At 53.4% G+C, this 25,429-nt stretch overlaps 10 protein-coding genes across 10 annotated transcripts; 5 read left to right on the top strand and 5 right to left on the bottom strand.

The window, feature by feature from the left end:
• Positions 1 to 1,344: 1,344 nt before the first annotated feature.
• On the bottom strand, positions 1,345 to 2,187 carry GLOTRDRAFT_112674 (SOH1-domain-containing protein). The gene is made up of 3 exons (XM_007872731.1): positions 1,906 to 2,187; positions 1,729 to 1,848; positions 1,345 to 1,675 (listed from the first exon to the last, which is right to left on the bottom strand). The coding sequence occupies exons 1-3, from the start codon at positions 2,118 to 2,120 to the stop codon at positions 1,567 to 1,569; spliced, it is 444 nt and encodes a 147-aa protein (XP_007870922.1). The 5' UTR covers positions 2,121 to 2,187; the 3' UTR covers positions 1,345 to 1,566.
• A 3,966-nt stretch (positions 2,188 to 6,153) lies between these two features.
• On the bottom strand, positions 6,154 to 6,955 carry GLOTRDRAFT_66782 (uncharacterized protein; the record flags this gene model as incomplete). The annotated part of the gene is made up of 3 exons (XM_007872730.1): positions 6,568 to 6,955; positions 6,338 to 6,513; positions 6,154 to 6,273 (listed from the first exon to the last, which is right to left on the bottom strand). Coding segments are annotated over exons 1-3 (675 nt in total), but the record flags the coding sequence as incomplete, so codon positions are not given.
• Positions 6,956 to 9,604: 2,649 nt separating this feature from the next.
• Positions 9,605 to 10,704, top strand: GLOTRDRAFT_133764 (uncharacterized protein; the record flags this gene model as incomplete). Its single annotated transcript, XM_007872729.1, has 6 exons — positions 9,605 to 9,805; positions 9,858 to 9,894; positions 9,952 to 10,006; positions 10,245 to 10,383; positions 10,442 to 10,515; positions 10,584 to 10,704. 6 exons carry the CDS (start codon positions 9,605 to 9,607, stop codon positions 10,702 to 10,704), a joined length of 627 nt encoding a protein of 208 aa, XP_007870920.1.
• Positions 10,705 to 10,922: 218 nt separating this feature from the next.
• Positions 10,923 to 11,528, top strand: GLOTRDRAFT_133763 (uncharacterized protein; the record flags this gene model as incomplete). The annotated part of the gene is made up of 3 exons (XM_007872728.1): positions 10,923 to 11,015; positions 11,066 to 11,370; positions 11,426 to 11,528. The coding sequence occupies 3 exons, from the start codon at positions 10,923 to 10,925 to the stop codon at positions 11,526 to 11,528; spliced, it is 501 nt and encodes a 166-aa protein (XP_007870919.1).
• A 1,308-nt stretch (positions 11,529 to 12,836) lies between these two features.
• GLOTRDRAFT_66780 (uncharacterized protein) lies at positions 12,837 to 14,457 on the bottom strand (the record flags this gene model as incomplete). Its single annotated transcript, XM_007872727.1, has 4 exons — positions 13,813 to 14,457; positions 13,349 to 13,740; positions 13,109 to 13,299; positions 12,837 to 13,046 (listed from the first exon to the last, which is right to left on the bottom strand). Coding segments are annotated over exons 1-4 (1,350 nt in total), but the record flags the coding sequence as incomplete, so codon positions are not given.
• Positions 14,458 to 15,846: 1,389 nt separating this feature from the next.
• GLOTRDRAFT_133761 (uncharacterized protein) lies at positions 15,847 to 16,666 on the bottom strand (the record flags this gene model as incomplete). Its single annotated transcript, XM_007872726.1, has 2 exons — positions 15,847 to 16,168; positions 16,245 to 16,666. The coding sequence occupies 2 exons, from the start codon at positions 16,664 to 16,666 to the stop codon at positions 15,847 to 15,849; spliced, it is 744 nt and encodes a 247-aa protein (XP_007870917.1).
• Positions 16,667 to 16,774: 108 nt separating this feature from the next.
• GLOTRDRAFT_133760 (uncharacterized protein) lies at positions 16,775 to 18,810 on the top strand (the record flags this gene model as incomplete). The annotated part of the gene is made up of 6 exons (XM_007872725.1): positions 16,775 to 16,963; positions 17,020 to 17,245; positions 17,304 to 17,447; positions 17,973 to 18,157; positions 18,237 to 18,514; positions 18,582 to 18,810. The coding sequence occupies 6 exons, from the start codon at positions 16,775 to 16,777 to the stop codon at positions 18,808 to 18,810; spliced, it is 1,251 nt and encodes a 416-aa protein (XP_007870916.1).
• Positions 18,811 to 19,004: 194 nt separating this feature from the next.
• On the top strand, positions 19,005 to 19,400 carry GLOTRDRAFT_50370 (uncharacterized protein; the record flags this gene model as incomplete). Its single annotated transcript, XM_007872651.1, has 1 exon — positions 19,005 to 19,400. A coding segment is annotated over one exon (396 nt), but the record flags the coding sequence as incomplete, so codon positions are not given.
• A 364-nt stretch (positions 19,401 to 19,764) lies between these two features.
• Positions 19,765 to 20,858, bottom strand: GLOTRDRAFT_133759 (uncharacterized protein; the record flags this gene model as incomplete). The annotated part of the gene is made up of 3 exons (XM_007872724.1): positions 19,765 to 19,907; positions 20,237 to 20,762; positions 20,820 to 20,858. 3 exons carry the CDS (start codon positions 20,856 to 20,858, stop codon positions 19,765 to 19,767), a joined length of 708 nt encoding a protein of 235 aa, XP_007870915.1.
• A 615-nt stretch (positions 20,859 to 21,473) lies between these two features.
• On the top strand, positions 21,474 to 23,929 carry GLOTRDRAFT_133758 (uncharacterized protein; the record flags this gene model as incomplete). The annotated part of the gene is made up of 4 exons (XM_007872723.1): positions 21,474 to 21,740; positions 21,796 to 22,906; positions 22,963 to 23,135; positions 23,198 to 23,929. The coding sequence occupies 4 exons, from the start codon at positions 21,474 to 21,476 to the stop codon at positions 23,927 to 23,929; spliced, it is 2,283 nt and encodes a 760-aa protein (XP_007870914.1).
• Between the last annotated feature and the right edge of the window lie 1,500 nt (positions 23,930 to 25,429).

The raw sequence follows: 25,429 nt of genomic DNA, 5'->3' as shown, positions 1-25,429 counted from the left end.
GGCTCGGAGGTGCCAGATGCAAGACTTGTGTGCGAGGCCGGGATACTTACGAGGTGCAGTTGCGGTGCAGTGCCAAGGTGCCGGATGCTAGCTCAGGCGCGGGGGGCGGGGGCGGGGCGTGCGGGGTGTGGGTGTGAGGCGGGGATGCGAGCGCTGATGTCGGGATGCACCCAGTACAGCCGTGAGAGTCAGGTGCGAACGAGCGTACGGACCACTGTATGCAAGGGTACTTCGACTCCTTCGCCTCCAGCACACACATGAGCGAGATAAATAGTGTTGTGACCGACCTTGTAGGTACTGGCGGCATCCCTAATGCTGCTGCTCCGACCTTTTAACATCTTGGACTGCGATCGCGTAGAGTTGCCGAGCGTACCCGAAGCTCCCAAAGACTAGGACCGTCCGCGACGCGATTCGGGTAGCCCAGACGAGACATTTGACTCACTCCGACTTGGATATCGATAGTTCGGTCACATATGAAGCGATGAAGTGGATCGTGGTACCGTAGGCGCGAATGCATTCAAATCAAGGAGAATAATGTAGGTTGGGAGGAACCACGTACAACTGGTTTACGGACTGCGCCCGTCGGAAGGCTTCAGACGTCTTCGCTCCGGATTCACAAAGTTCAATCTAACCCGAAATTGTCCGGAGATCGAGGATAACGTGCCGTGGGGGTCAAGTTCATCAAACGGAAGAAGACTTACCTCTGCTGTCCTCACACAGCTTCCGGAATAGCGGCGTGTTGCAGGTTATGCTATTCTTGGCCTCTCAACCAACTACGCAAAGAATGGTTGATAGTCTAAGATTCGAGAGCACCCTTGGGCGTCAGTGTACACACCCCACATGAAATTGGTATCTGTCTTAGTCAAAGGTCGGGGTGCAACGAGAAATCGACGAAGGTTCACCGAGCGAGATATCGGACTCTGCATGTCAATCTGCATCCGAGATCTAGGCACGATCCTACGAAACATCGGCACATTCACTCGTACTATCAGTCGGACTTTGCAGGAGCGGCGGACTCACCGCTACATAGTAGAAAATGCTGGGACACATTTAGTCATAAGATAATGACGCCCAAGTGCGGCGTGGATGCGCGTGCAACGCAACGCCAGAGTCAAGTGCCTGGGGAGAGGAGAAAAAACACGATCAAGTCAGTGTCGCTGGGAAATCACGAAAAACAGGTCTGCGACTTGGAATTCATAATCTAAGGATTCCTTAAATTGCCGGGTTGCCATAGCTTCACACCTACGACATCGCGAGATAGTGCCGCGAGCGCCTACCGTTGAATTGACATGTCTGAAGAGAGTCACAAGCAACAGACACAGGGACTGACGGCAACGCCGAGTGGCCGTGGAACCTTGTGGATTCTTCGTAAATGTTAATAGGCGCATACAAGGGCGAACTTCCGTGACGGAGAGACAGAGATATTCAAAGAAGAATGCCAGGAATAGCATTTAGAGATAGCCCTCGTCATGAAAACGAGCGTCATACTTCCTGCAAACACCCGAGTGAGCTTCTTCTGGCATTAGACACTTGCTGGAAAAGCAGAAGTTAGACAAGAGGAAACTATCAGAGGCCTGATGTATTTAAGATGGTGCTTGACTCGTTTCCGATGGCATCCGGATTAACCGGATCTTCTTTCACAGGTTTAGGCGCATTGAGATATTTGGGGTCACGCCTGCTCCAAGGATTGACAACCGTTTAGGTTGGACTACTAGCAAGAGCGCTCACCAAGTCCGCCAGTGATCAAACTGCTTCTGGTTAAGATATTCTCTCCACTCGTCTTTCCGAATTTCTGCCCGAAACTGGGCATGTTGTAGGAGGTCGAGGTGGTGAAGAGCGTGCGGGTAGCTGGCATCCGGCGATGTCACAGTGCACGAACACCTCTCAGAAGGGCAACAGCCTCACTGGATGAATCTTGCGTAGTCCTTGTCCTTCCAGTATTGCAAATATTCCAGGAAATTTATGAAAGCTGGCTGGTCCAAAATCCCCTGCTGTCCGAGCGAATGCAAGTAGAACGGATTCGCGAGCGCTTGCACGAATTCGAGTTCGAGTTCGAACCGGGCCCGGTTCGCCGCTCTGGGATCGTTTGGTTCGTGTATCTGGAGTGCTGGAGTCGACATCAAGGTGAATGAGTCTTTACAGCATCAGCAGTGCGAGAGGTATGCCAAAGGGCATGTGGCAGTCGTACTGAGGCCCCGGAGGGTCGATTCCGCTGTGGCTGCGAGTCACAGGCTGTCACACGGATTGCACTCACGTGACGTGCGTAAGTCACTAGATTGGTCGCCACACCGATCTTCGCCGCCACTCTTCTGATCCAAGCACAGCATCCATTTCATAGCCACTCGTACCGTTGCGCATTGTCGTTCACCATACCAAAAGCAGATTTTTAGGTGAGCTTGACTCTTTGTGTGTCGATGCCTGACACATACGGAAGACGTAGGCGAAGAAGCCACGTTCTGCTGGCATGAACGCTTCTATACCGGCCAAATTCACTTGCCGCAAAGCAGCAGAATTGACCGGTAAGTCGGATAAAGCCGCCCTCTCAGTAGATTCGGATGAGGCGTCCAAGCGCGGGGACACCGCTGTTGCAACGGTGAAAGAGGTGGAATAGCGGCCGACTTTAACGTTCCGTCAGCCTATCGCGGACCCGGAGAAGGTATCTGGAACGGCTTATACTGGTAATTGCGACTTTTGCTCTGCGAATTTGCCGTTCCAGCGCAAGGCTTCCCTGCCGAAAGATGGCTTGGAAGGCATGTACATCGATCTTTACAACACTATCCTCGCGTAACAAGCCAATCCCGATTACACCGCTCAAGCCTTCCTGCCGCGTCTATACTCTGCCGGAGATGAAAGAGCACCAGGTTGGTTTCACTGCCGGCCCATCCGCGATCGGATGGCGGGCCGGCCTGCCGTACGAAACAGAATTGAATCTACTCAAGAGAAGCCGTCTATCACTTCATCGAAAGCGAGGACTTTCCCCCCATCACCAGGTCCTCACCCCGCAGAACGATGAGATTAGCTCTGCTAAGGGCGCGTTCGAGAAGCACGCTTGGGTCGGCGGCGATAGTCAGGCGCCGTTTAAGGGATTCTTGTCATTTATTTGGGAGTACAGCAGACTAAGAAAGAGAACAAGACGTGGGAGCGGTAAGACTTACAGAGTCTTTTTGGGTGGTTGGGTTGAGGGATGAAGGGATCGGGAAGGTGCATGGGGTAGGTTCGAAGCTCGTTTTACAGTATCGTAATTTACACCGTCTGATTATATCCGGCTATGTCCGCTCTATATCTACAGAGATCGTGCTTGTCCGCTGTTGTGACCCCTAGAGTGACTTGCTGAAGGCGAGTAGCTGACCGCTTCATTTCGCACTCTGACCGTCTTTCGACCTGATAGCCCAGAATGCCATCCTGTACCAATTGGTCTCGTTCTCGCCAACTTCCGGGAAGCTCTCGAGGTCCCCACTCTTCGCCATCTCCACCTTCTTCCGCATCTCGCCGAATGAAAAGAATCCCTCGAATAATTCTTGACCATTCTTTCCTTCCCAGACGCGAGTCATCTTCAGTACTCCTTCCGCTCGGTCTGTCGCGGTGGCGGACACACCGGCCTTTAGGACGACCGAATTCGGGCAGGGGAAGAAAGTTATCTCGTCCGGGCGGAAGATCAAACGCCTCTCCGCCTCGAGGCACTGCACGATTATCTCGTATGTCCCCGCCGTACGCGCTTTTCCTGGCGCAGGATCGGGCTGCAGCCTGCAGACGAAGCCGCCAACTGGACTCTTGGACGGCGAGGATGAAGATACCCGGGGTGTCGGCAGGAAGATGCTGCCTGTCCGGTCGCCCTCAGCTTGGCGCTTCCGAATAGCGTCGTGCAGGTCCTGGTATCGCATAGTCAGAGCGCCTTTGGGAAGGTAGACCCGCCTCAGGTCGTCGATGTCGCACGACCACAGGTCCATGGTGCCTGAGTACATCTCGATTGGTAGTGGCTCGTCCTAATTAGAGGATTGGTTGGATGTGCGATACGGGCACTGCGACGGGCGGATGCTCACCTTGGCAGGGTCGGCCACGACTCTGGTTTGAGGATGCATCGTTTGCGCTTCGAATGCGGGTGGTGGCTGCTCCTGACCCAGGCGACGTCGTCAGTTCATCACGTTGTTGGCATAGATATTGTGAGATACTTACTCTGGCTGGAATTGTTGAGCCCTTGACTTGGTTAGCTCGGACATGTTCAAATTGGGCCCCGGAACGTCTCGCTTTCGTCACGTCCGTCGCATCGTCGGAAGGCAACCTAGTCCGCTTGCCACTTCCCGTGCGCGAATTGCAAGTACTTGCAGCCGTTGGTCTGGATGAACTGACGCCTTGAAACGATCGTCCATCTCGGCTGTCGCTGGCTTTGTCGAATTTGGCCCTCTTTCGCCCCTTGCCCTGGGGATGCATGGTCGTCTGCGCGATGGCTGGACCGGTCGCAGCGTGCGGTCGGTGGGCGTCTTTTGCCGTATCATCGGGAGATCTGGCTCTCTTGCGGCCTGGCTCCCGATTTACAGTGGGCGTTAACTCAGCTCCTGCAGGAGGATGACCTAAGACTGTCCTCCCGGGATGTGTGTTAGCACCGGGCACTATGACCCTCTCGCCACCGGTGGCGTTGGCAGCGTTTACAGCTTGCATTCTGCTCTCGCCGTAGAAGGATCTTTCTGGATGCCTGCCAGTATTTCCAGGCTGGGCCGCGCTCCCTTGGCTTGCTGCCTGATATGGATTGTACGAACCATAAGGATTCCAAGTGGCGGTTGTGGCCCTCATTCCTGAAGGTGGATATCCTTCCGCTTGCACGTGAGTGCTCTGAGCAGCCCAGACGCTTTGGGCGGTCGGGTACTCATGGGAAAGCCAGGTTGCGGGCGCGTAGGCTGCAGGAGGACCGGTATGATAATATTGTCCTCCTGAAGGGAATGTAGCGTGAGGAGGCTCGTGAAAACCCATCGACGGCCCAGCTCTCGGGATCGCATTTCCCGCTCCATGCAGTCTGGTATCCCGAGAAGACTCATGATTGTACAGGACCTGATGCGGGTAATATGGATGTGAATGGTGTGTGGCGTTCGGACCTGCTGGGCTGGGCTTTTGGCACCGTAAGAAAGGAATCGAAACGGAATCAGGATACTGATTAGCATGACGACTCACTCGAGTGACCTTCGGCATCGTACGTGTATAATATCGAGATGAATGAGTGCAAAAGTGTAAGATGATGGAGGTCGTGGTCAAGTAGTGACACGAGTCGCGGTGCCCTTTATATGCTGGCTTGTGGCGTGTGGCGTAAGTGAGCACAAAGGGCACCGACCAGGGTGTGGCGCGCGAGATCGGTCAAAGCGCATTTGCTTTGCTTTCCTCATCATTATGGGGAACAGCGGCCAGACTTTGAGATACCCCTGTGCATTCCCCTAATGCTGATCATCTGGCAGTATCTCGCAACTGGGTGTGCATGCTTCGTGGCATACATACGCTCAGGTTAACAGTGACATACGACCAGAGAACAGTCCCATCTGATTGCGCACAGCTACGGGAACGTTACATCATGCTCTAGGACGTCACAAACTAGGCCTTCGTACGAGACACCTTCGACCTCCGCTCATCGCCGTTTTCCACATCATTACGCATGCTGCGCTTCGATGTCGTCTGCGAGGCCGCACGCCACAGCTCGTTCTTATAACCTTTTGGTACCTTCAGTTCTTCTTTGTCGTTCACAGGCCACATCGGCTTTTTTAACAGGTCAGTAAACAACCTGATCATGTGGCTATGACCCTGCAAATGCGCAGCCATTTTCTGGTATTCCTCTCGCATCTTCTGCTCGTTAAGGTGGTCCAATTCGCCGCTTGTGAGATACTTCTCTTTAGGCTGATAGAGCTTCTTGCGTGGCCTCTGCACATCTGTGACGTGAGAAATCCCAGCGCGCAACGAGATCCTGCGGCTGGCGACGAGGTGATAACGTCCTTGAAACCATTCGAAGAGTGTCCTGACGATGGCCTCAAGGCCGGGGCACATGAATTGGAACTCGAGTCCACCGTCCATAAAGCTCTTTATCTTGTGGACACCGCCACAAATATCGCCGTTCTTGCTCTCCACGTAGTCGAAGAACTTGCTGCTGAAATCTCCCGCGGAAGTACAACCTTGGCAAGGCAAATAGCGGACCGCCTCGAAGATCAAGACGTGCAAGAAAGACTCGACATCGTCCTGCAGTTCATGGGTCTTGGAGGGGTCGTCCAGGAGTAGTCCGGACATAAATTGCCATGTACCCTGAGCCCCGCGGACGCGGTTAGTTCGGGGTTTCGGAAATGTAACGAAGGAATCAGATGCGCACGGTCCGGTCAACTTGTCTGGCTCCCTGAATATCTATACTCTTTGAAAGATCCCAGTCGTTCAGCAGCCCACTTGTCTCAATCTCGCCATCCGCGTTTCGCGTTCGCAAGATTAGAATATTCCCGGCGCTAACGTCTCTATGAAGAATGCGCGCCTCGTCAAAGGCCTCGGCATGCGCTAATGAGAAGTATAAGCCTCGAGAGATTCCAGATCATCGGGAAATACACGTACCACAGATGCATTCATATATCACCTCGACCAGTTCCCTCGAATCAGTGAACTCCTCTAGCTTTTGTCCAATTTCCTTCACCACCAGACGGTAATGCACGTGCCGCTTCATGGCGTTAAATGCGCCATCCCGATCGCACCAATGATCCGGTGACGATGTAGTCTGACCTGCAACATCCCCGTCGCAAACCAATGTGGGCACGAAATGAACGCTGGCCTTGTTCAACCGACGCAACACATCGCCCTCCTTCAGCAGATTCGGAGAGTCTACTCGCCAGCAATCTTTCAGAAACACGAACCGACGACCCGAGACGTCCCAGGCAATGTAGCCACGAGTGGCCCGGCCTGTGAGGCCAGAAGTGGGGGTATGCGGCTTGCCCATTAGGAAATAGCGAGGCTGAGTGGTTGGGATCTCTCTTGTCGAGGATGCAGGAGCGCTGTCAGAGGGAGGGGCATCGACTGTGACGTCGACGCGTAGTTTATACCATGGCCACGACGGGTCGAAGGACTTGTTGATGTAATTCAACTGGTATTGCTGCATATCTTGAGTCTGCTTCAGGGCGGTGGCAATAGTCTCGTATTCAGGGGAGTCCTTTACAATCTCCTCGGCGGTCTCGTCATATCCCTGCTCCTTGGGACTAGCATTGACGAACCTCCAGATGAAATCAGAGAGCAGACTGGGGTTATCAGCGTAGTTGATCTTCTTAGAGAACACCGCGCCAGAGCGGTCCCAACGAACGAACCGGGCATAGTGACCGAGAACGACGAGTGAGAAGAGATGCGTCCGGTGTTGGTGTGCAAATATCTCCGCTGCATATCCTATGATCTGGCCGCGAACGTTCCTTCGCTCATCAGAGTCGGCACCGTCAGGCAGCTCGTCATCGTCCTCAAAGGGATCCGACTTGACCGTATTCGCCTCCGTCTTGAATTCGGCGAAGAGTGCGACCCGGTCCCAACGTGGATTCGGTGTTACGTCCTTTGGCCTGGGGGGTACGTGATCCTTGTGGTAGAGACCCATGTCCATCATCTGGTAGCCCCTATCCTGAGCATCTCCTGGGTCCTTCTTGGTGGCAGTATTAACAAATACGTATTCCGACTCCTTGGTCTTTTTGTCCTTTTTGCCAAGACCCACCGCCTCAACGCAGTTGATCTAGTTGAGAGTGAGGAGTCAAGGCACGAGAGACCGCAAGAGCAACCATTGACAAGTATTGGCTCACAAAGACATCATACATCGCTTTCTCACTAGCGCACTTCTTCATGTGCTTGAATACTCCGCGACAGTCTGGTCTATCCTCGCAAGCCACGGGCAGGAACTTTTTCAGGAACTCGTCAGCAGGCATGGGGCCTGCAAATTTGTTCGTCATTTCTAGAACGTTTTGCTGCTTCTTGTACTTGGCGTCGGGTACAGTGGCCGAATACGGCTGGAAGCCAGCGGGCGCGTTCTTGCGAAATGACGAACCCGTTAGAGACGAGGACATGGTAGGAGGAAAGAGTTAAGCTCACACGGCAAAAGTCTTCTCGTTATATATCTTAAGAATGTGGTCCTGCGAGTAATCCCGCTTATCGATCAATCAGTGCAGACGCGCCTTTGTTCTGCTACGTTTCGGTCACGAAGACGTATCACGAATGCTCGACTTGTGCTATACCCTCCTGAACAACTATCACGGATTTAAGTCCCGTCAGCAGTGTTCCTTTCACAGTAGTACACCCCGGTCGAGAATATCATAGGATTCGGAAAAGGCTGTGGCAATCACGGTGGCGAGTAGGACGCGTGTAGTAGGTACATGTATGACCAGCGCGCGTCGTCTTTATGCCACGTCACGTGTGGGTCCACCTCGTGTCGCCATAGGACCCCTGAAAGTACCAATGGAGGTTAGATACCAGAGGACCTGATTTCCTTCATTTTTACCGGGACCGAATTTCGCGTAATTTGGCTGTTTTTACCGGGACGCGATACCAACCTAGCTGTGTGGCTCGAGATTTACCGGGACCCAGATATCCAACCTCTGAATTTTGATCCGGTCACAAGGGTTTTTCTTAGCCAAATTTGATCAAAATAAGGCATTATCCGCTACAATATGCCATATATAGGCCCAATGTTGCCAGAACAGTGCAATCTCAGCTCAAATATTTATTGGGGCAAATTGTGGCTGCACAAGCCAGTGATTGAGTGCCGGGAGAAGCCGGGTATATACCACAATGGTATCTGACCTTGGATATTGAGCCTCAATTCTACCGGGACTAAAGTATCCGGCCTCTTGGGCGCTTCGCCACATTTTACCGCAACCGTATCTAACATACGGCCTCCAGACCTCACTTTTTTACGGAATTGGTATCTAACCTCCATCGGTATTTTCAGGGGTCCTGTCGCCATTGGTTATGCAAGTAAGATTGGACTCAGAAGGAGTTCGACGAACTCGCTCGAGCAAGATAGTCACGTCAAACGCCGAGGATCATGATGAACACCCAGCATCCGGTTACTCGCCCTCCGAGTCACGCAGCCACGCGTCGACTCAGGCTTGCGCTTCTCTTCAGCTGACTTATGCGAAGGAGAAAGGTCCATACCCGGCCCAGTGGAGTCTATCTACATTGACGACAGCGCTAGCAAACCTCCTATGGGAGAGATATTGTAGCTTCTGTATGTGTATCCCAACTTTTCTCTGGGACCTCGCTTATGCATGTCTTATTCAGACGGTCGCAGACCAATATACCTGTTCTGATACCCCTTGCTCTGTATCGGATCTCTGGGCGTGGCTTCAGCACGTGATGTCACCGAGGTAATGACATGGCGTATCGTCCAAGCATTCGGAGCATTCAGCGGAATGTCCATGGTTTCTGCCGTAATAGGTGACATCTATCGCCTGGAAGAGAAGGGGAGGGAACTGCCATGGGCGTATTTTTTGCAGTGAGTTGCTGATGTCCTTTGACCTCCCAAACGCCTCAAGCTGATACAATCCGTTTACTGTCGGCATGCCTGCTTTAACCTGCGCTCGTCCCGCTTGCCGGGGCCCTAGCGGCGCACTACGCCTCGTGGCGAGTTATGCAGCTCGCGCTCTTTCTCGCAGGAGTGAGCGCGTGGCTATCGGTGCTTTTGTTATTGCCAGAAACCGTGCAGCCCGACTCGCAAGGCCTGTCGCGGTACCTCCGGGAGAAGGGCAAGCAGCTGGACAGCTGGGTGTGGGTCTGGCTAAACCCGTTTCAAAGCCTGTGGCCACTGAAAAGTCCGAACGTCTTGGAAGTTGTGAGTACTGCAAAATGGGTCACTGGAAACATCTTCAGTTGACGTATCATAGACTTTGGCAGGCACCTTCGTGTTGATGACGGACTTCGGTGCGTCGAGTAGCCCTTTCATTACTCCTCCCCCGCATGCTGACTGACCTGCTGCAGTGCTTATGACTCCATTAGCTCATACCGTCCTGAGTCAGATATTCCGTACTTACGTGTATCAATCGCACTGACTTGGATTCAGGGAGTCCCATACAAATTCAAAAATGAGGCATTGATCGGCGCATTCTTCATACCCGCAGGATTGGGCAACGTCACTAAGTCGTCATTCGTACCATCCTCCCGTCTGCTGCCTGAGCAACTCTCCGTAGTTGGGGCGCCTCTCGGGAGAAACATATCCGATAGAGTGGTGGCGCGATGGCAGACGAAGCGCAGGGGCGAATGGGTCCCTGAAGACCGGCTGCGTGCGACCTATTGGGGAGCGCTGGTCTCGTACCCGTGTCGATACTCCTGAGCGGGCTTTTAACGCAATTCTTTGATGGGACGCCGGGCATCGTCCTGAACTTGATCTGCCTGTTTGTCAACGGCATCGGGGTACGTCTGCATTTGCCATCCGGTTTCCCGTGACGTCTGACGCACGAACACACGACAGATCGATAACGTGCTGAGCCCGTCGAACGCGTATTACGTGCACAGACAGAGCGCGGAGGTCATCGCAACCAGCGGGTACGTCAGGACTTACCCCTACCCGCATGCAGTGCAAACATGCTGATCCAGTCGCGTATAACCCGCAGCGCATTCCGGAGCATCATCCTGGCCGCCAGCACCGCCTGCGTCCTCCCTCTGATCAACCTCATCGGCGTGGCCGCGACGGACGCGCTGGCAGCTGCCATCGCATGGCTGGGCTTCGTGTAAGTGCTATCGTCACATCAACTGCCTTGAGATGGCGACGCTCACCTCGCGCGGTGGGGCGAGGCGGGCGTCTACGGCTTCCTCGAGCACCTGCACAACCGCGCGTCCGCGAACCTGCTTATCCAGTGGATCACGCAGGAGGCGCGCCAGCAGATGTTGTTCCGCCAGTTCGAGGGCCTCTCCCGTACCCGGAGTGGTTCAGCACGGGTATTACACAGAGTATGCAGTGGACGCTGCTCGCGCCGCACATTGTGAGCTGCCCCGCGGGCAACCCGCACCTCAACTGGACGAACTTCCCGGCGTTGAACATCACCGTACGTTTTCTCTCTGTGTTCATTACTTTGACTCTGATAGCTCGCCATAGAATGACCCGACTGAAGCTATCCTTGCGCGCGACACGCTCCTCGTCATCTCCTCGAATGCCTCTTCGTTCACAGAGCCGGGGTACGAGGTTCACTTCACCTGGGACTCGCCCGGCAAGTCCGTCGGCCCTAACAACTCGTACACCACCCGCACGCTTGCAGGCGCGCCGAAGTGCGCGGCGTGGATCGCGCAGCTGAACGTGACGTACACGGAGCTGTACAATATCTCCCGCAACTGGGCGTACACGATCCAGCCGAATGGGACGATTTATCGCCCCGGTACGGCGAACGTCGTCAATGGGACTCAGTATGTTGTTGCGCATTCGAGAGGGCGAAGGGGATGCTGATGTGTTTGCTTCTAGGTTCATTTTGATTACGGACAGTAACCCGTATATCACCCCAGCGAACATGTCCTACCTGGACCCGCACTTCATCGCTGGGCCTGCGATGTACCAGGCTGATTAGCCGGACGCGCCTAGGATGACATGACTTACGAAACGTACTTGACGCTTTTTATGATGTTCACGTTCAAGTTTTGACGCTTCACCTTTCTGTATCGCAATGACTTCTGCGGTTTTCGTTGACGCCCCACGAGCTTCAATTTGCTGATGAAGAGACTCCGTAGTGTTTTGAGAGTGTGCTGTGTATACTATCAGGCATGACTGATCTTGAAAGTCGCAGCCTCGCTTAGCGACGACGTAGAACATTGAAGCGAAAAGCCATATCTCAACGACGTAAGACCGTCTTCCGAGCAGGTCTGTGAGAACGAGAAAGAGTTACGAAGTCTTCCGTCGGGGGGAAACTGGAGAGCGGTAAAAGGTCTGAAAGAAGTGGGATTGGTGCACACGCAGGATTAGAGCGGCACGCGTGGGATTGTCTTCCAAGTTGTCCAAGGTATTTTATGCCATCACATCTCAAGTAATGATACGCATTTTTCTTGCGGTGGTATCAGACACCGACGACATGGCCGTTGTCCCCCTTGAGCTGGCGACACACGCATGTTGAGCAATAAAGTATAGATATCGGATACTCTACATGGAAATGAGAATGCTCTGTAAAGGTAATCAGATCGTTGCCTTGAAGTACCATGGAAAAGGATACAATGGCTGAAGCTACCTAATTCCGACGACCCATACCAGAGCAGAGAAAGCATTGCGTGGTAGCAGAGAACCAAGAACGACAGAAAGAAATCGGGTGGCATTCACCACACGACATCATCCATTAGCGGCGAGAGACACTGGTACGCGTCCCGCTCCTCGCCACTTTGGAGCGCCGTCCGCTGCCGCCCTCAGAAGTTGCGCCCTCTTCATATTGGCTGGCAGTTCGCTTGGACGTCGTAGGGGAGGCATCGGGGGGCTGCTGGTCGGAATTGTAGCGTTCTGGTAGCTGGTCCGGTTGCTTGTCATCTTCAGGCCACTTTCGATAATAGTAGGACGTGAAGAGGTGCACCATGGCACTGTGGGTGTCTAGCTTTTTCGCCAGCGCTTCATATCTCACTTTGTCCAGTTCCTCCTCCGATGGCGATGGGTCAGTTTCGTCGACGGATTTCTCAGGAAGATGAGCCTGCGGTATATCGAGATCCTTCTCTCTATCAACATAGGCCAGCTCATTGCTGGGACGTTCCTCAGGCTGCTCTGGAGTCAAAATTTTGTGCATGTGATAGTAGGCCTGGAACCACGACATGAGCTCGTCAATAAGACTCTGAAGCGGCTCGGAAAACTTGAGGTCGTTCCCCAAAGGCGTAACAAGTGTTCGGCCTCGTATGGCTGCGATCTTCCCGATCCCGCCAGTGATGACGTTTCCGGATTTGGTCGCGATGTCAAAGAAATTTTTGACGAATCCCCCAACATCCGTGCAATTATGAGGCAGATAGCGTATGGCCTCGTAGATAAGGACGTGCATGAAGGATTCGAGGTCATCCTGGAGCTCATGCAACTTCCAAGGTTTCTGCAGGAGGTGCCCTGACATGAATTGCCAGGTGCCCTGGGGGAACGTATGCGGGTGTGAGCAAAAGAAGAGAGAAGCCTGATAACAATGAGACATACCGTACGATCAGGCTGCCTCGGTCCGACATTATTGTCGGCCACGCTTTTCGACAAATCCCAATCATTCAAGAGACCTCGTGTCACAACAGATGTCTGGCCCTTTTTGTCCACCATCTTTCGGAGGATTAGGATGTTTCCAGCGCTGATGTCTCTATGAAGGATTTTCGCCTTTACAAAGGCGTCGGCATGTCCTGCGAAACGGAATGAGGTGTCAATCGGAGCCGCAACAAGATAACGTACCTGCTATACACTCTGTAATAACTTTAACCAATTCCTCAGAGTGCTTGAAGTCTGAGAGAGGACAGCCAACCTCCTGCACCACTAGTCGATAATGCTGATGCCGCCGGAATGGGTTGGGCTTAGACCAGTACTGTTGAGTCGATGTACATTGCCCCTCTATGTCGCCGTGACAGACCAACGTCGGGACATATTTCACCCCTTCGTTGTTCATAAGTTGTATGACGTCGCCTTCTCTCGTCATGTCCGGGAGGTCCACACGCCAGCAGTCTTTAAGGTATACGAGCTGATTGCTCTCTTCGTCCAGAGCGACGTAGCCGCGGGTGGCGCGGCCTGTCATCCCAGGCACAGCGAAATGAGGTCTGCCGACGAGGAAGTAACGGGGTTTTGCCGGGCTCAAAGCGACCCCCGAAGCTGACGCGGCGGAGTCACCAGGAGATACAGGACCATCTACTTGCAACCTCCACTTGGGCCAATCCGGGTCGCATGAGTCCTTGAAATAGTCAAGTACGTAGGCTTCCGGGAGGTCTTTGTCTTTTGCACTCATCTTGCTCCCGTCTGCGATCTTCATCATCATCATGTTGTGCAGACGCGAGTCCTCCTCAATCAACTCTGCAGTGTCGTCGTAACCTTGCTGCCGACGGTCCAGGTGAGCGAAGTGCCAAAGAAACATGGCGAGTTTCTCGGGACGCGCAACGTAGTTGAGCCTTTCGGTGAATACAGCGCCCGCGCGGTCCCATCGTATAATCCGAGCGTATTCCCCAAGGATAATAATCGAGAACCCATGAGTGCGCTGCTGACGGGCGAACATCGCAGCGGCATAAGCGATTAATTGTCCCCTTGCGCGTTTCCGTTGCGCAGAGGGGCTTTCATTCGGGCGTGCGCGACAATCATCGAACGGATCGGACTTGACAGAATTCCCGTAACTCTTGAACTCAATGTAAAGCGCCATACGATCCCATCGAGGTCGAAGCGGTTTGCCTTTGACAGCCTTAGGCTGGTCCTCGTTGCGGTACAAGGCCATATCGACTTTCTGGCCCCCGATTATCTTCTTCTCCGTTGCATCGAACGTATTGGGTGTGGCGACAAAGGTATAGCCGGGACATAACCCTTTCGCGACACAAGCAATCTGCGGATGTGGCACCAACGTCAGTACGAGAAGGGAGAAACTACGACGTGCCACGTACAAACTTGTTGTACATCTCTTCTTCCTTTAGAGACTCCTCCGTTTCCTGTCCCTGCGCATGCTCCGTGGCTCTGTCCTGCGCATGCTCCGTTCCCGCTCCATCTTGCGCACCATGGTTGTCTTCGTCGTTTTGCAAACGATCATTGTTGTTCTTCTTACTCACAGGTTTGGCCATCTTGTCGAACACTTTACTGAATTGTTCGGGGTCACAAGCCTTATTGACGGGCACGAAGTTCGCCAGAAAGTCGTCAATCGGCTGAGGGCCCATGAATTTGCCGTACATCTCGTCGACTAGGTCCTGTTTGAGAGTTGCTGCGTTAGGCTTCTCAGCTGAGAAGTTATGCGATCCTGCAGCGTTTTTCTTGACTGGTGATGAACCAAAGCCATGAAAATGGTTGGACGACATGGGGAAGAGAGGGAACTTACTGATCAGAACGATGACGAGCCCTCTTATAGATCGACGATTGTGGCCACACGGGTGGTTCCGCGAATCCACCCGTTGATAGGCCAGGCGTGCTTTGTTCTTCGCGTATGAACCACGCCTGAATTAATTTGCCCTAAAGATGAGAACGCAATCGGCCATTGAAAACTCTATCTAGGTCTACAGCTACAAATGGAGAAAGCAGTACATACCTAAGCAGCGTATACCGTGGAACTGCTCGCGGTGACGGACTTGGTGTTGTAGCCACGAGATGAAAGAAGCACGACTGTGACCGTCACGGGTCGCGCGCGGTCACGTGGCCAATGGTCTCGGCAATGTGCCAGCCACACGAAGTCGCACGAATCCCAACGCGGGCACACGTATCATCTGTTATTTCTACAGGTCATTGTTCTCGATCTTCAAGAGGACAGTGGATGCGCAGTGTGGACGTGCTCTATCAATGTGGCCTGTTTAGGCGTACTATCCAAATGTAGACTCTTTCTCTCTGTTAACTCTTTCTGTGGCCACCTCGACCGCGCTTCACCATTTTAGGTGTTCCATCAGCGCAACGAGGATGAATCATTGATCAGGACTTCTTTTGACGCGGGCATGTGGATCAGTACCATCTTGCTATGCCCTTTGTCCTGGAATGACTCAGGATCAGGGAGATGAAAAAGATGGTACCTAGTGCACTGGAACCACAACATGAGGGTGGCGACAGGTGATAGCGTCAACCGCTCAGCATGAGGTGCACGGTGGTCTAGTGGCAGCCCGCACCCATCGCCGCCATGACTCAGAGCCAGACTTCTTGTGCCCTGTACCATCATCGTCCTCCTCTTCGTGATCTCGTCGATGTCGGCGTCTTGCACGTCGCGTCTCTTGAAGACTTCAAGCTCAACATGCTTCGCGTCGCTCTCGGGAACCTTCCAGAATCGGCGCTCGAAAACCTTCAGCCATACCACGAATGCTCCAGCCCTCCGGCAAGGGGTGGCAGCTGCTAGTCAGCATCGCCCAGCGCAAATTTTCTTCATGAGTCATGATGCTGGTTAGTACAGGCCGGGAGTAGAACGTCGCCAGATCTTCCCGTGGCAGTGCCCGCTCCAGACGAAGTCGCATAGTTTCATGTCTCAAGAGGGTAGCAAGGAAAGTGAGGGTGATTGTGATATACGGGTTCAGAGTGGGCTTTGGTAAGACCGACTTCTTGCGCGTGGGCTTCCTAAGTGCGTGCGAGAGCATCGAAAACATCAGTTAGAGTGCCGCCGCTTCTGACAGGGCGGGCGAAGCCCCCACACTCGAGCTTCATGTTCTTATTGCCGTCAGCATCTTCATCTTCATCAACGTCCATCCTCTTGCTATCGCCATCATCTTGCTTCTTTGCGAGCTTCACCTTCGCGGTTGCCGAAGAAGTCGAGGCGGCACTGGCACCGAAGACGCCGGTCTTCAGGACGCCACTAGGGAAGCCACGCTCCAGGTTGCTTCCGATATTCACTACAGCCATCATGACCCACTCGCGCTTTTCCGCACCGACCATGCCCAGTCGTTCGAGCGACTTGCCAAAATTGTCGAGCAGGATGTTTTGTTTGTCAATGGCACCCCGCGTAGAAGAACATATAGGTCCGGTATATGAACTTCGGGCAGCGCGCGCCGAGTTGTGCGGCAACAGAACACAGTGGGAGGACGGACTCGCGAGACGTTGAGAATGGATGTAGTGCATACTCAGCGCGAACTCTTGGACAGCTGGAAAATTTGCTCGCGCTTTGACGAAATGTGAAACCGCTCGAAGCTCTTCACTCGCGACTTCGCGGCATAGATGCCCCATATGATGGCGAAGCTTCCCCTCTCCGGGCTTCTCAACGAGCGCAGTAGCGTACCACTCTCGGGCAGTCCCTCTCCGCCGCTCCTTCTCCGGCTCAACGCCCGTCGCTCAAGCAGTCGCCAAGCCGATGCTGGGGCTCCGGAGTTGTCAATACGCGCGGCGGGTTTGTCAGTGATAAGCGTCTTCGATTTAGAGGTACGTGGGGGAGCGGGAGTATGGAGAGATGTTCACGGCGAGGGGTAAACTCGCAGCCCATCCTCACCGTGATAAAGGAGATTGGGGCGGAAGTGACGTTTGAGGGAAGGGGTATACGGCCAAGATGCTTGCAAATGGCGACTCGAATACGAGCTAGTGCCCTGGTAGCCAGAGGCCGGATCGGGGCCGGCGATTCTAGACATAGGGACGGCGTCGATGTGGGGGGCGAGGAGACCTGGTTCATGAGCCCTGAAGGGAGGAAGAGGGAGAGGCTTGTCTCCAGTTCGCGTGAAATGTCACTTCTCTGCGTCATATACCCCTATCGACCTACAACGGATAGCACCCATACGTACCTTAAGCGAACACGAGCTGTATCACCTGCTGTCGACACAGCGTAAGGGCTCTCGAATCGGCCTCCAACGCTCCAAGATCAAGATGCCCGAACGTGCGCTATGGGCGCGGGCGTATGCTGACAAGATCCATAGTAAGCGCTGGCAAAACTAGTTGACGTCCGGTCGGCGAATGCCAGTAACATCTAGGTTAGGGTTATGCAGCGCGTTATGTCAGGAACGCGTATCCATACGTACACAACGCGCTCCCGCTACTCAACCACGCGAGCGCCATCGCTGGCAGCGTTCTCTGGATCTCAGTTACCGGGGTATCACAGCTTTTGCAGCATAAAACGAGCCGCGCAGGCCATGCATTCCACAGGCCTCTCTTGCCCTCTCCTCTCCTCCCGCCCCTCGTAACCCTGCCTCTGGCCTGAAGCCTACACGGCGGTGAAGCTTTGCCCGAGTGGTAAGCCACTGCGTAGGCGCCAGATGTTCGGTGAGTCATACCCCTCCCCTCCCCGAAGCGCGAGGCCATACAGCGCGTACGTAGGCCGGAGGTAGTTTCTGGGACCACGATCCTGGCGGACCTGGTTTCGCCGAAGGCCCTATTTGCATTGCACAACCTCGCGTTTTGCGGGCCCTAGCGAAAGCCCCTACTGACCTCCTGCGCCTTTCAGAAGGCGTACTCCGCGCATTTCGATGCACGCGCTCCGGCGCGGAGTTTTCGCCTCACTCCCGCAAGGCGATAGCAATCGACACCCCCTTCGACATCCAGGACGCACTGCGCAAGGCCGACCGCCTGGCCTTAGAGCGAGAGCTGGCAGCGGATACAGCCCCTCCTGACGAGCACGACGTCGAGCTCGTGGATGAGTCGCCATACTCCGCTATTCCACTCGACAGCCCAGCTCCATGCCCCATCCCTGAGCCAGTACCCTGCATAGAAGGCGAGCGCTCGCGAGCGCGCTGCTTCCAAGAATAAATATCGGGCAAAGAGGAGGGCACGAAGGGAGGACGAGCTGGCACGGGTGGGCACGTCTCAGAAGCGTGTTGCTCGTAAGCGGCGCCATGCTGCACAGTTCGAGGTAGAGGTGCCGGACACACTTGAGCAGATGCATGGTAGCACGTCTGGATACCAAGCACGCCGTCTTCCGGTGAGTGCTCTGGAGCGGAAGGAGATAACGCTGGAAAGTGCGGAGATAGAGGGGTTTCAACGAGTGGAGTGAGATGGGCGGTAAGTTGTCATCTGCGTTCAGCCCTTATTTTGTAGTGATCACCTTTGGGGATAGTGATATGACCCCCAATGCTCTGGGGACCGATGGTGACTCGCTCGTGGTTGCGGTATTGGCAGGAAGCCTTTCGCAGAAGGGGAGCTGGCTGGAGGGCCCCCACGCGGTCACCGCCGCCCTTGCCATCGCCCAAGCTCCATATCACTTCACGCCGACTCCGGAAAACCATCGCCGCGGGGATTTCCTGCAGCGTGGCTTGGGATATCCCATGGAGGTGGCCGGAAGGTAAGCCTGTGCCACTCGTCTCTCACCCTTATACAACGGCTAAGAACAAGGGAATATAAGCATCAAATCGAAGCACAACGTGGCAGTTTTGCATGAATTATTCTCCAACCCGTATATCCAGCTGCTGCTAGGATTCACCGACCGTGGGTGGCAGATTGCGAAGCTAGGTAGGGCAGTTACTCACTTGTCCCTCCAGAAGCATTCAATTTGGCAGCCCCTAGGCTCCATGCTTACTATTCCACGGTGCTTGATGGTATCTGTTCAAAGTTCTCAAAGCTGGAGCGCTTCCGGCGGCGGTCCGTGTTCTCGTGCTGTTGTTTTAACTTAGGGCCTCGCGTTCGAGCGTTTATCCACACGGACCATTTGAACGCGCCCTTTGTCTGGTGTGCAATTACTGCACTTGGGCACTCTCCAGGGTCCTCTGTCTTTATCTTCTCGGCACTGGTGCGACATTCCAACATTTCTGTCTCACTCAACGAAACCTGGTTCGCAATAGTGCAGTGGATGCCTGGTGCGATGTGCAGGTGGTTTCGAGAGGAACATGGGAAAAACGATATGGATGCTGCTAATCAGGCGCGATGGAGGGAAGGCTAGAATTTGCTACCTCGTTTAAAGAACTTCCGCGGTGCTGGAAAGTAACCATGTAGACATTCCAAATGATCTATTGTTAGCACATACAACATCTCGCAACTGTGGTAAGTGCTAAAGCATGGACGTCAGCGCGTCAGCATTCATTTTTTCCGGTCATGTCAGACACCGACGGCATGACAGTTTCACGATCGGTCGCCCTGGATCTAGCGACACACGTACTGGATCTCCACATGAAGAAGCGGGTTAGTGTGACGGGTCATTTCAGATCCAATGATGTGCGCTCGAGGTTCAATCCAACGAAGTCCCTCGCGCCGCTGCGGGGCTACCGCACAGTGTCTCAACCTTCCATTTATAGTGACCCGCGTCCCTAATTTTGTAGGGAGAATTGCAGTTTCTCAATGGCCCCCGCGGATCCGGAAGGTGACTGCAGCATTAGCTCTGCCCAGGGCACGTTCAAGGTGGAGCGCGCTTGGATCGGCGACGATAGCCAGGAGCCGTGCTCCTCGTTAGCTGTGAAGCACATCAGCCTGTACCGGAGGAAAGGACATGGGAGAGGTAAGGCTTTCAGAGGTGCATTTTGGGCGGACGAAGGAGAGCGAGATCGGGTTGGGTTCGAAGTGAATAGTGATCGTTTACAGGTATCATAATTTACACCGTTCAATTATATCCGGCTATGTCCGCTTTATATCTACAGAGCGTGCTTGCACCTTAGAGTGACTCGCTGAAGGCGACCGCTTCCTTTTGCACTCTGACCGTTCCTCGACCTGATAGCCCAGAATGCCACCCTGTACCAATTGGTCTCGTTTTCACCGACTTCTGCGAAGTTCGCGGGTCCCCACTCTTCGTCATCTCCGCCCACTTCCGCGTCTCGCCAAATGAGAAGAATCCCTCGAATAGTTCTTGGCCGTCCTTTCCCTCCCAGATGCGGGTCATCTTCAATACTCCTTCCGCTCGGTCGGTCGCGGCGGCAGACACACCAGCTTTCAGGACAACCGAATTCGGGCAGGGAAAGAAGGTTATCTCGTCCAGGCGGAAGATCAAACGCCTCTCCGCCTCGAGGCACTGCACGATTATCTCGTATGTCCCCACCGTATGCGCTTTTCCTAGCGTAGGATCGGGCTGCAGCCTGCAGACGAAGCCGTCAACCGGACTCTTGGATGGCGAGGATAAAGATACCCGGGGCGTCGGCAGGATGATACTCCCTGTCCGGTCACCCTCAGCTTGGCGCTTCAGTATTGCGTCATATAGGTCCTGGTATCGCATCGTCGGACCGCCTTTGAGAAGATAGACCTGCCTCAGGTCGTCGATGTCGCACGAGCACAGGTCCATGCTGCTCGAGTATATCACGATTGGCGGTGGTTCGTCCTAATCAGAGGGTTGGTTATGTGTGTGATACAGGCACTGCGACGGGCGGGTGCTCACCTTGGCAGGGTCGGCCACAACCCTTACTCGATGGTGCATCACTTGCGCTTCAGATACGGGTTGTCGCTGCTCCTGACCCAGGCGGCGTCGTCAGTTCATCAAGCTGTCGACATAGATCCTGAAGCGCATAGGATACAGTGGAGTAGAGTACATTTGCGTGTCGATACGGGACCGCTTAGACCGCTGTATGCGAAGGAACCACAGACAATGCGGGACTTGGGCTAAGAGTCCATTGACGACTCTGCCAACTTAGTGACTTAGCCGACGTGGCCAATCACAGCCATAGTGATGGAGGGACCCACACGTGACAGAGTGACAGATACCGACGCGACAAGTCACGCTCGCGTCTTCCCTACCTGACCGCCAGATTCGTAACCAGCCAAGTGACAATCCTAGTACCTCTGGTCCCATCGATTTGCTTCGTTAGTACTTTGAATATGGGTGACAGATAATCTTCTGACAAATTGCCAGGAAGCAGTTGCAGGGACATATCACACGTCCACGGTCAGTGGCTCATCCTCACGAGGAGAAACGTGGCAGAACAAAGGCGCTTCTACATCGGTTGATTGATAAGCGGGAATACCCTTCAAGCCACATTCCGAACATATATAAGGTGACCAACGTTCCCAGGTGAGCTCAGTCTTTCCCGCCATCATGTCGACTTCTAAAGCAGCCTCGTCACCGCACAAATGCGGACCCTCCAACCACCGTAAATTTTCCGTTACAGTACCTGACGCCCAGACAAAGCGCAAGCAGGAGGCTTTTGCAATGACCGACAAATTTGCCGGGCCGATGGATCCTAAGGAATTCCTGAATGCATTCTTACCGACTCGCAAGGTCGCCCCCAAGCTGGCGAGATCCGAAGCGATTTTCACCGAAATGAGGTCATGCCAGACGGAGAAAGATATGTATCTGAAGTTTGTGAGTACATTCAGGTTCTCTGTTGCTCGTGTGTTGAGTCGCCGCGGTCGACTAGGTCGAGTGCGCTAAGGCGCATGAACTCTGCGGCAAGTACGAACTCGTTGACACATCTGTCAAGCGTGATAGTACGGACGAGAAAGACAAGGGGTTTCAGCTGGTGGATATGGGTCTTTATCTCAAGGAGCATGCGCCCGATCCTTCGAAGGAGGGTCAGCGATGGAACAGAGTGGCACTCTTTGCCGAGTTCAAAACGCAGGCCAATACGACATTATGCGACCCCTTTGAGGACAACATCGATCGCCCCCCCGAGCCCCAAAGCATTGCTCGTAGGGACGTTCGAGGTCAAATCATAAACTACGCTGCGGAGATATTTGCGCGTCAGCACCGCACGCACGTCTTTTCGCTCATCATCCTTGGGGAGTACGTCAGGCTTGTACGGTGGGATCGTTCTGGCGCGGTATTTACGGAGAGGATCCCCTACGTTGACGAACCCCGACATCTCTCAGAGTTTCTCTGGCGGTTCACGAAAGCTACCCCGGAGCATCAAGGATACGACGTGACGGCGACAGAGATAAAGGAAGGTACCCGCCTCTACAAGACTATGCTTGCAGCCTGCCGCGCGTCCGGCGAGGAGCAATACAAGCTGGATTACTTCAAGAGATCCTGCGACCGCGAGTGGCCTTGGTACAAATTGCGTATCGATGTCCCCAAAACTACCTCCACCGAAGCGCACGGGTCTGGCAGCCGAAGGTCAGCATGCCAGGACCCTGACACGGAGCCTCGCTATTTCTTGGTGGGCAAGCCGCACGCGCCCACCACTGGCTTGACGGGCCGGGCGACACGGGGCTACATTGCTTGGGACCTTTCGGACCGCAGACTGGTGTTTCTGAAGGACTGCTGGCGAGTCAAGACGTTGGCGAAGGAAGGGGATACGATAGAGAGGCTGAATAAGGCAGGGATCGAATCCGTTCCTACCTTGCTCTACCACGGGGACGTAGCAGGTCAGGTCACCGTTTCTCCGAATTATTGGAAGGACCGAGCACTCGCCGTGAACAAAATGAAGTCCTACGTCCATTATCGTCTCGTCGTGAAGGAAATTGGGTGTCATCTTGATGATTTCACCAATTCGCGGGAACTAGTCAAAGTGATCTACGAGTGCATCTATGGTACGTCGGTCGATTCTGCAGCGGGAAAATACTCAGGGTTCATGTTTGCTGCTTAGCGCACGCCGAGGCTTATGAAGAAGCGCACATTCTCCATAGAGATGTGAGCGTTGGCAATATTTTGATTCTGCGAACCACGAAGGACGGGAAGGTTCACACAAGTGGTCTCCTCAACGATTGGGATCTTGCCAAGGACGTAAATGTCAAGGAAGCAAGGCAATCGGATCGTACCGTACGTATCGCCCCTAGATATTCCTTCGCACAGTCCGCGTTAATTGCGTATTTTTGTTTTAGGGTACATGGCAGTTCATGTCTGCACGGCTCCTTCGCCACCCGTCGAAGATCCACGAGGTGCATGACGATATTGAATCCTTCCTTCACGTTCTTCTCTACCAGTCCCTAAGCTGGTTGCCTCGTGAGGGCTGCTCCTCCGTGGCGTCGTTCATGAACACGTTCTTCGACGAAGTAGAGCCCGATGATGGCGAAATGCTCGGCGGTATCCACAAGACCTATTCGTTTATTACCGGTGGACTCAAGTTCAAGTTCAAGTGCGCACACCTTGAGCACATTGTCAAGAGTCTCTTCACATGGTTCAGAGCCTATTATATTCTTCTTCATGAAGACCGTCCGCAGGTCCCGGAGGAATCTGCGCTCCCCTCCGAAAAGGCAGCTGATGTCCTCGACCCCGACGACGACTTTCGCAAACCCAGCAAGAAGTATCTACCGACGAAAAAAACCTCAGATGTTGCAATTGACGCAAAAAAGGTGCGAGAGGTATATGAAGAAGCTGCTGGATGTGTGCAGAGCCATTCGCGTGCAATCAAGCTCTTCACTGACCAACTGAAGAGACCGGGATGGCCTGCAAATGACAAAGAGCTAGAAGTACAGGTGGAGGACGGCTATACGCCCGACCCCTGGGTCATGCCGCGCGCTTCCAGAGCGGCCTCTAAGCGCAGTATCAGTGAGCTTACAAAGCAGGGCGTCGGGGACGAGCGGAGGTCGAAGAAATCTCGCAGCGGTGTGTAGTTTCTACAGATATTACGATGCTTTGTCGTTTTGCTTTGATCCTAGCTACGTACTCTATACGCTCTAATTTATTACAGTGGTTATTCTGAGCACCAGGCTTGTACCAGGCCGTCGATCTCTTGGCGTCCGGGTCGTACGTCGAACAGGAAACCGGACATCAGTGCGAACAGAAAGAGATATGTCAGTGGACACATTTCACGGCTTCATGGTGGAGGTCTTTACAGCATGCCCTTTGCCTGGGTCTAGTGTGTGCCACTGTGTGGCGACCTACAACTCTGGATCTGTTTAGCAACCGCGGGGCGGTTTGAGATCATGGACTCGGAAGTGATAGATCGAAGTGTAACATCCCAAACCTCGCCATGCTCCACTGCCTTACCTAGAGGTGATTTCAGACATACACCATCCTATCGACCTGGTTGACTCTACAACTAACCTATAGCTGGGCACTGCCACAACACTGATGCTCGATGCCTCCGGACTGCAAACTCGTCCTACATATCACCGATACAACCTGTCAGTAGAGGGCCATTGCTATGCATGGCAGGACACGAGTCCTGAGTTGTGTCTGATAAGTGATAGCATTGGGTGTATAAATGTTCCAATTGATGTATACAGTACTCTTTCTTATGCACATATCAAAAGCCCTTAGATCTGTATGTGCAATGTCCCCTTCATTCATACTTTGTCCTCCTGTGGCCCTGCCATCATTATACCATAAAAGTCCCTGCCACTCTGACAGATTAAAAGTTGGTTGGTATTGGTGGCTACAAAACTGTATTTGTACCCAGCCCAGGGGATAGTAGCAGCTGCACTACTAGACACAAGTAACATAGATCAGAGTGCTCCTCTGCTGCCAATCAAAGATTGGCAGCTCTGTCACACAGGTCATTTGTCCCCAGTGGAAGAGACAGTCAATAATACCTGCAGACTCCAGGTAACATCCTACCAGAACCAGAGTGCTCATCCACTGCCAATCTTCGATTGGCAGCTCCCTCGCACTCATTTTTCCTGAACCAAGCTGAAGGACAATCATCGGAAAGGATACTCAAAGAGTACCCCAAGCAGCTGGGAGCAGAAACAAAATATATATTACACATGTACTAGTTTCAGTTTCTCAAGGGGACATATAGAGACCACTGAGCAGAAGAAATCAGGGTTCCAGAGGCAGCAGAGATTGAAAAGCACAGGCCCAAGATGCCTGCAACCAAAGAGACTTGTATCATAGTCTCTGCCACCCACACATCAACTCAGACTATGTGTGTGAAAAACAATCAATTTGAGACTAATTCCCACAGTAACAATCCATCAAACTATTCAGCAGTCAGTGTATTATTTCAGAACACAAGTGCAACATTCAACAACCTCTTATAACCGACCTAAGATCAATGTGTATGTACCAGTAATGATTGGATTAACAGGAAGCACATCCCACCAAGTTGACATGCTTCAACTGCTGCACGTCCTAGACTAATGAGCAAGTGGGCAACTATGACATCACTC

This window comes from Gloeophyllum trabeum (assembly GCF_000344685.1).
Source record: "Gloeophyllum trabeum ATCC 11539 unplaced genomic scaffold GLOTRscaffold_00019, whole genome shotgun sequence".
Classification (NCBI taxonomy): domain Eukaryota; kingdom Fungi; phylum Basidiomycota; class Agaricomycetes; order Gloeophyllales; family Gloeophyllaceae; genus Gloeophyllum; species Gloeophyllum trabeum.
This window is presented reverse-complemented; position numbering and strand designations above follow the sequence as displayed.

Bases quoted from the DNA above. Each gene is read 5' to 3' on its own strand.
- GLOTRDRAFT_112674 (XM_007872731.1), bottom strand. From the start codon at position 2,120: ATGTCGACTCCAGCACTCCAGATACACGAACCAAACGATCCCAGAGCG. The intron at 1,849-1,905 runs GTGAGGCTGTTG...GCCGGATGCCAG, and splicing joins GACTACGCAAGATTCATCCA to CTACCCGCACGCTCTTCACC. The intron at 1,676-1,728 runs GTGAGCGCTCTT...TCCTTGGAGCAG, and splicing joins TTTGATCACTGGCGGACTTG to GCGTGACCCCAAATATCTCA.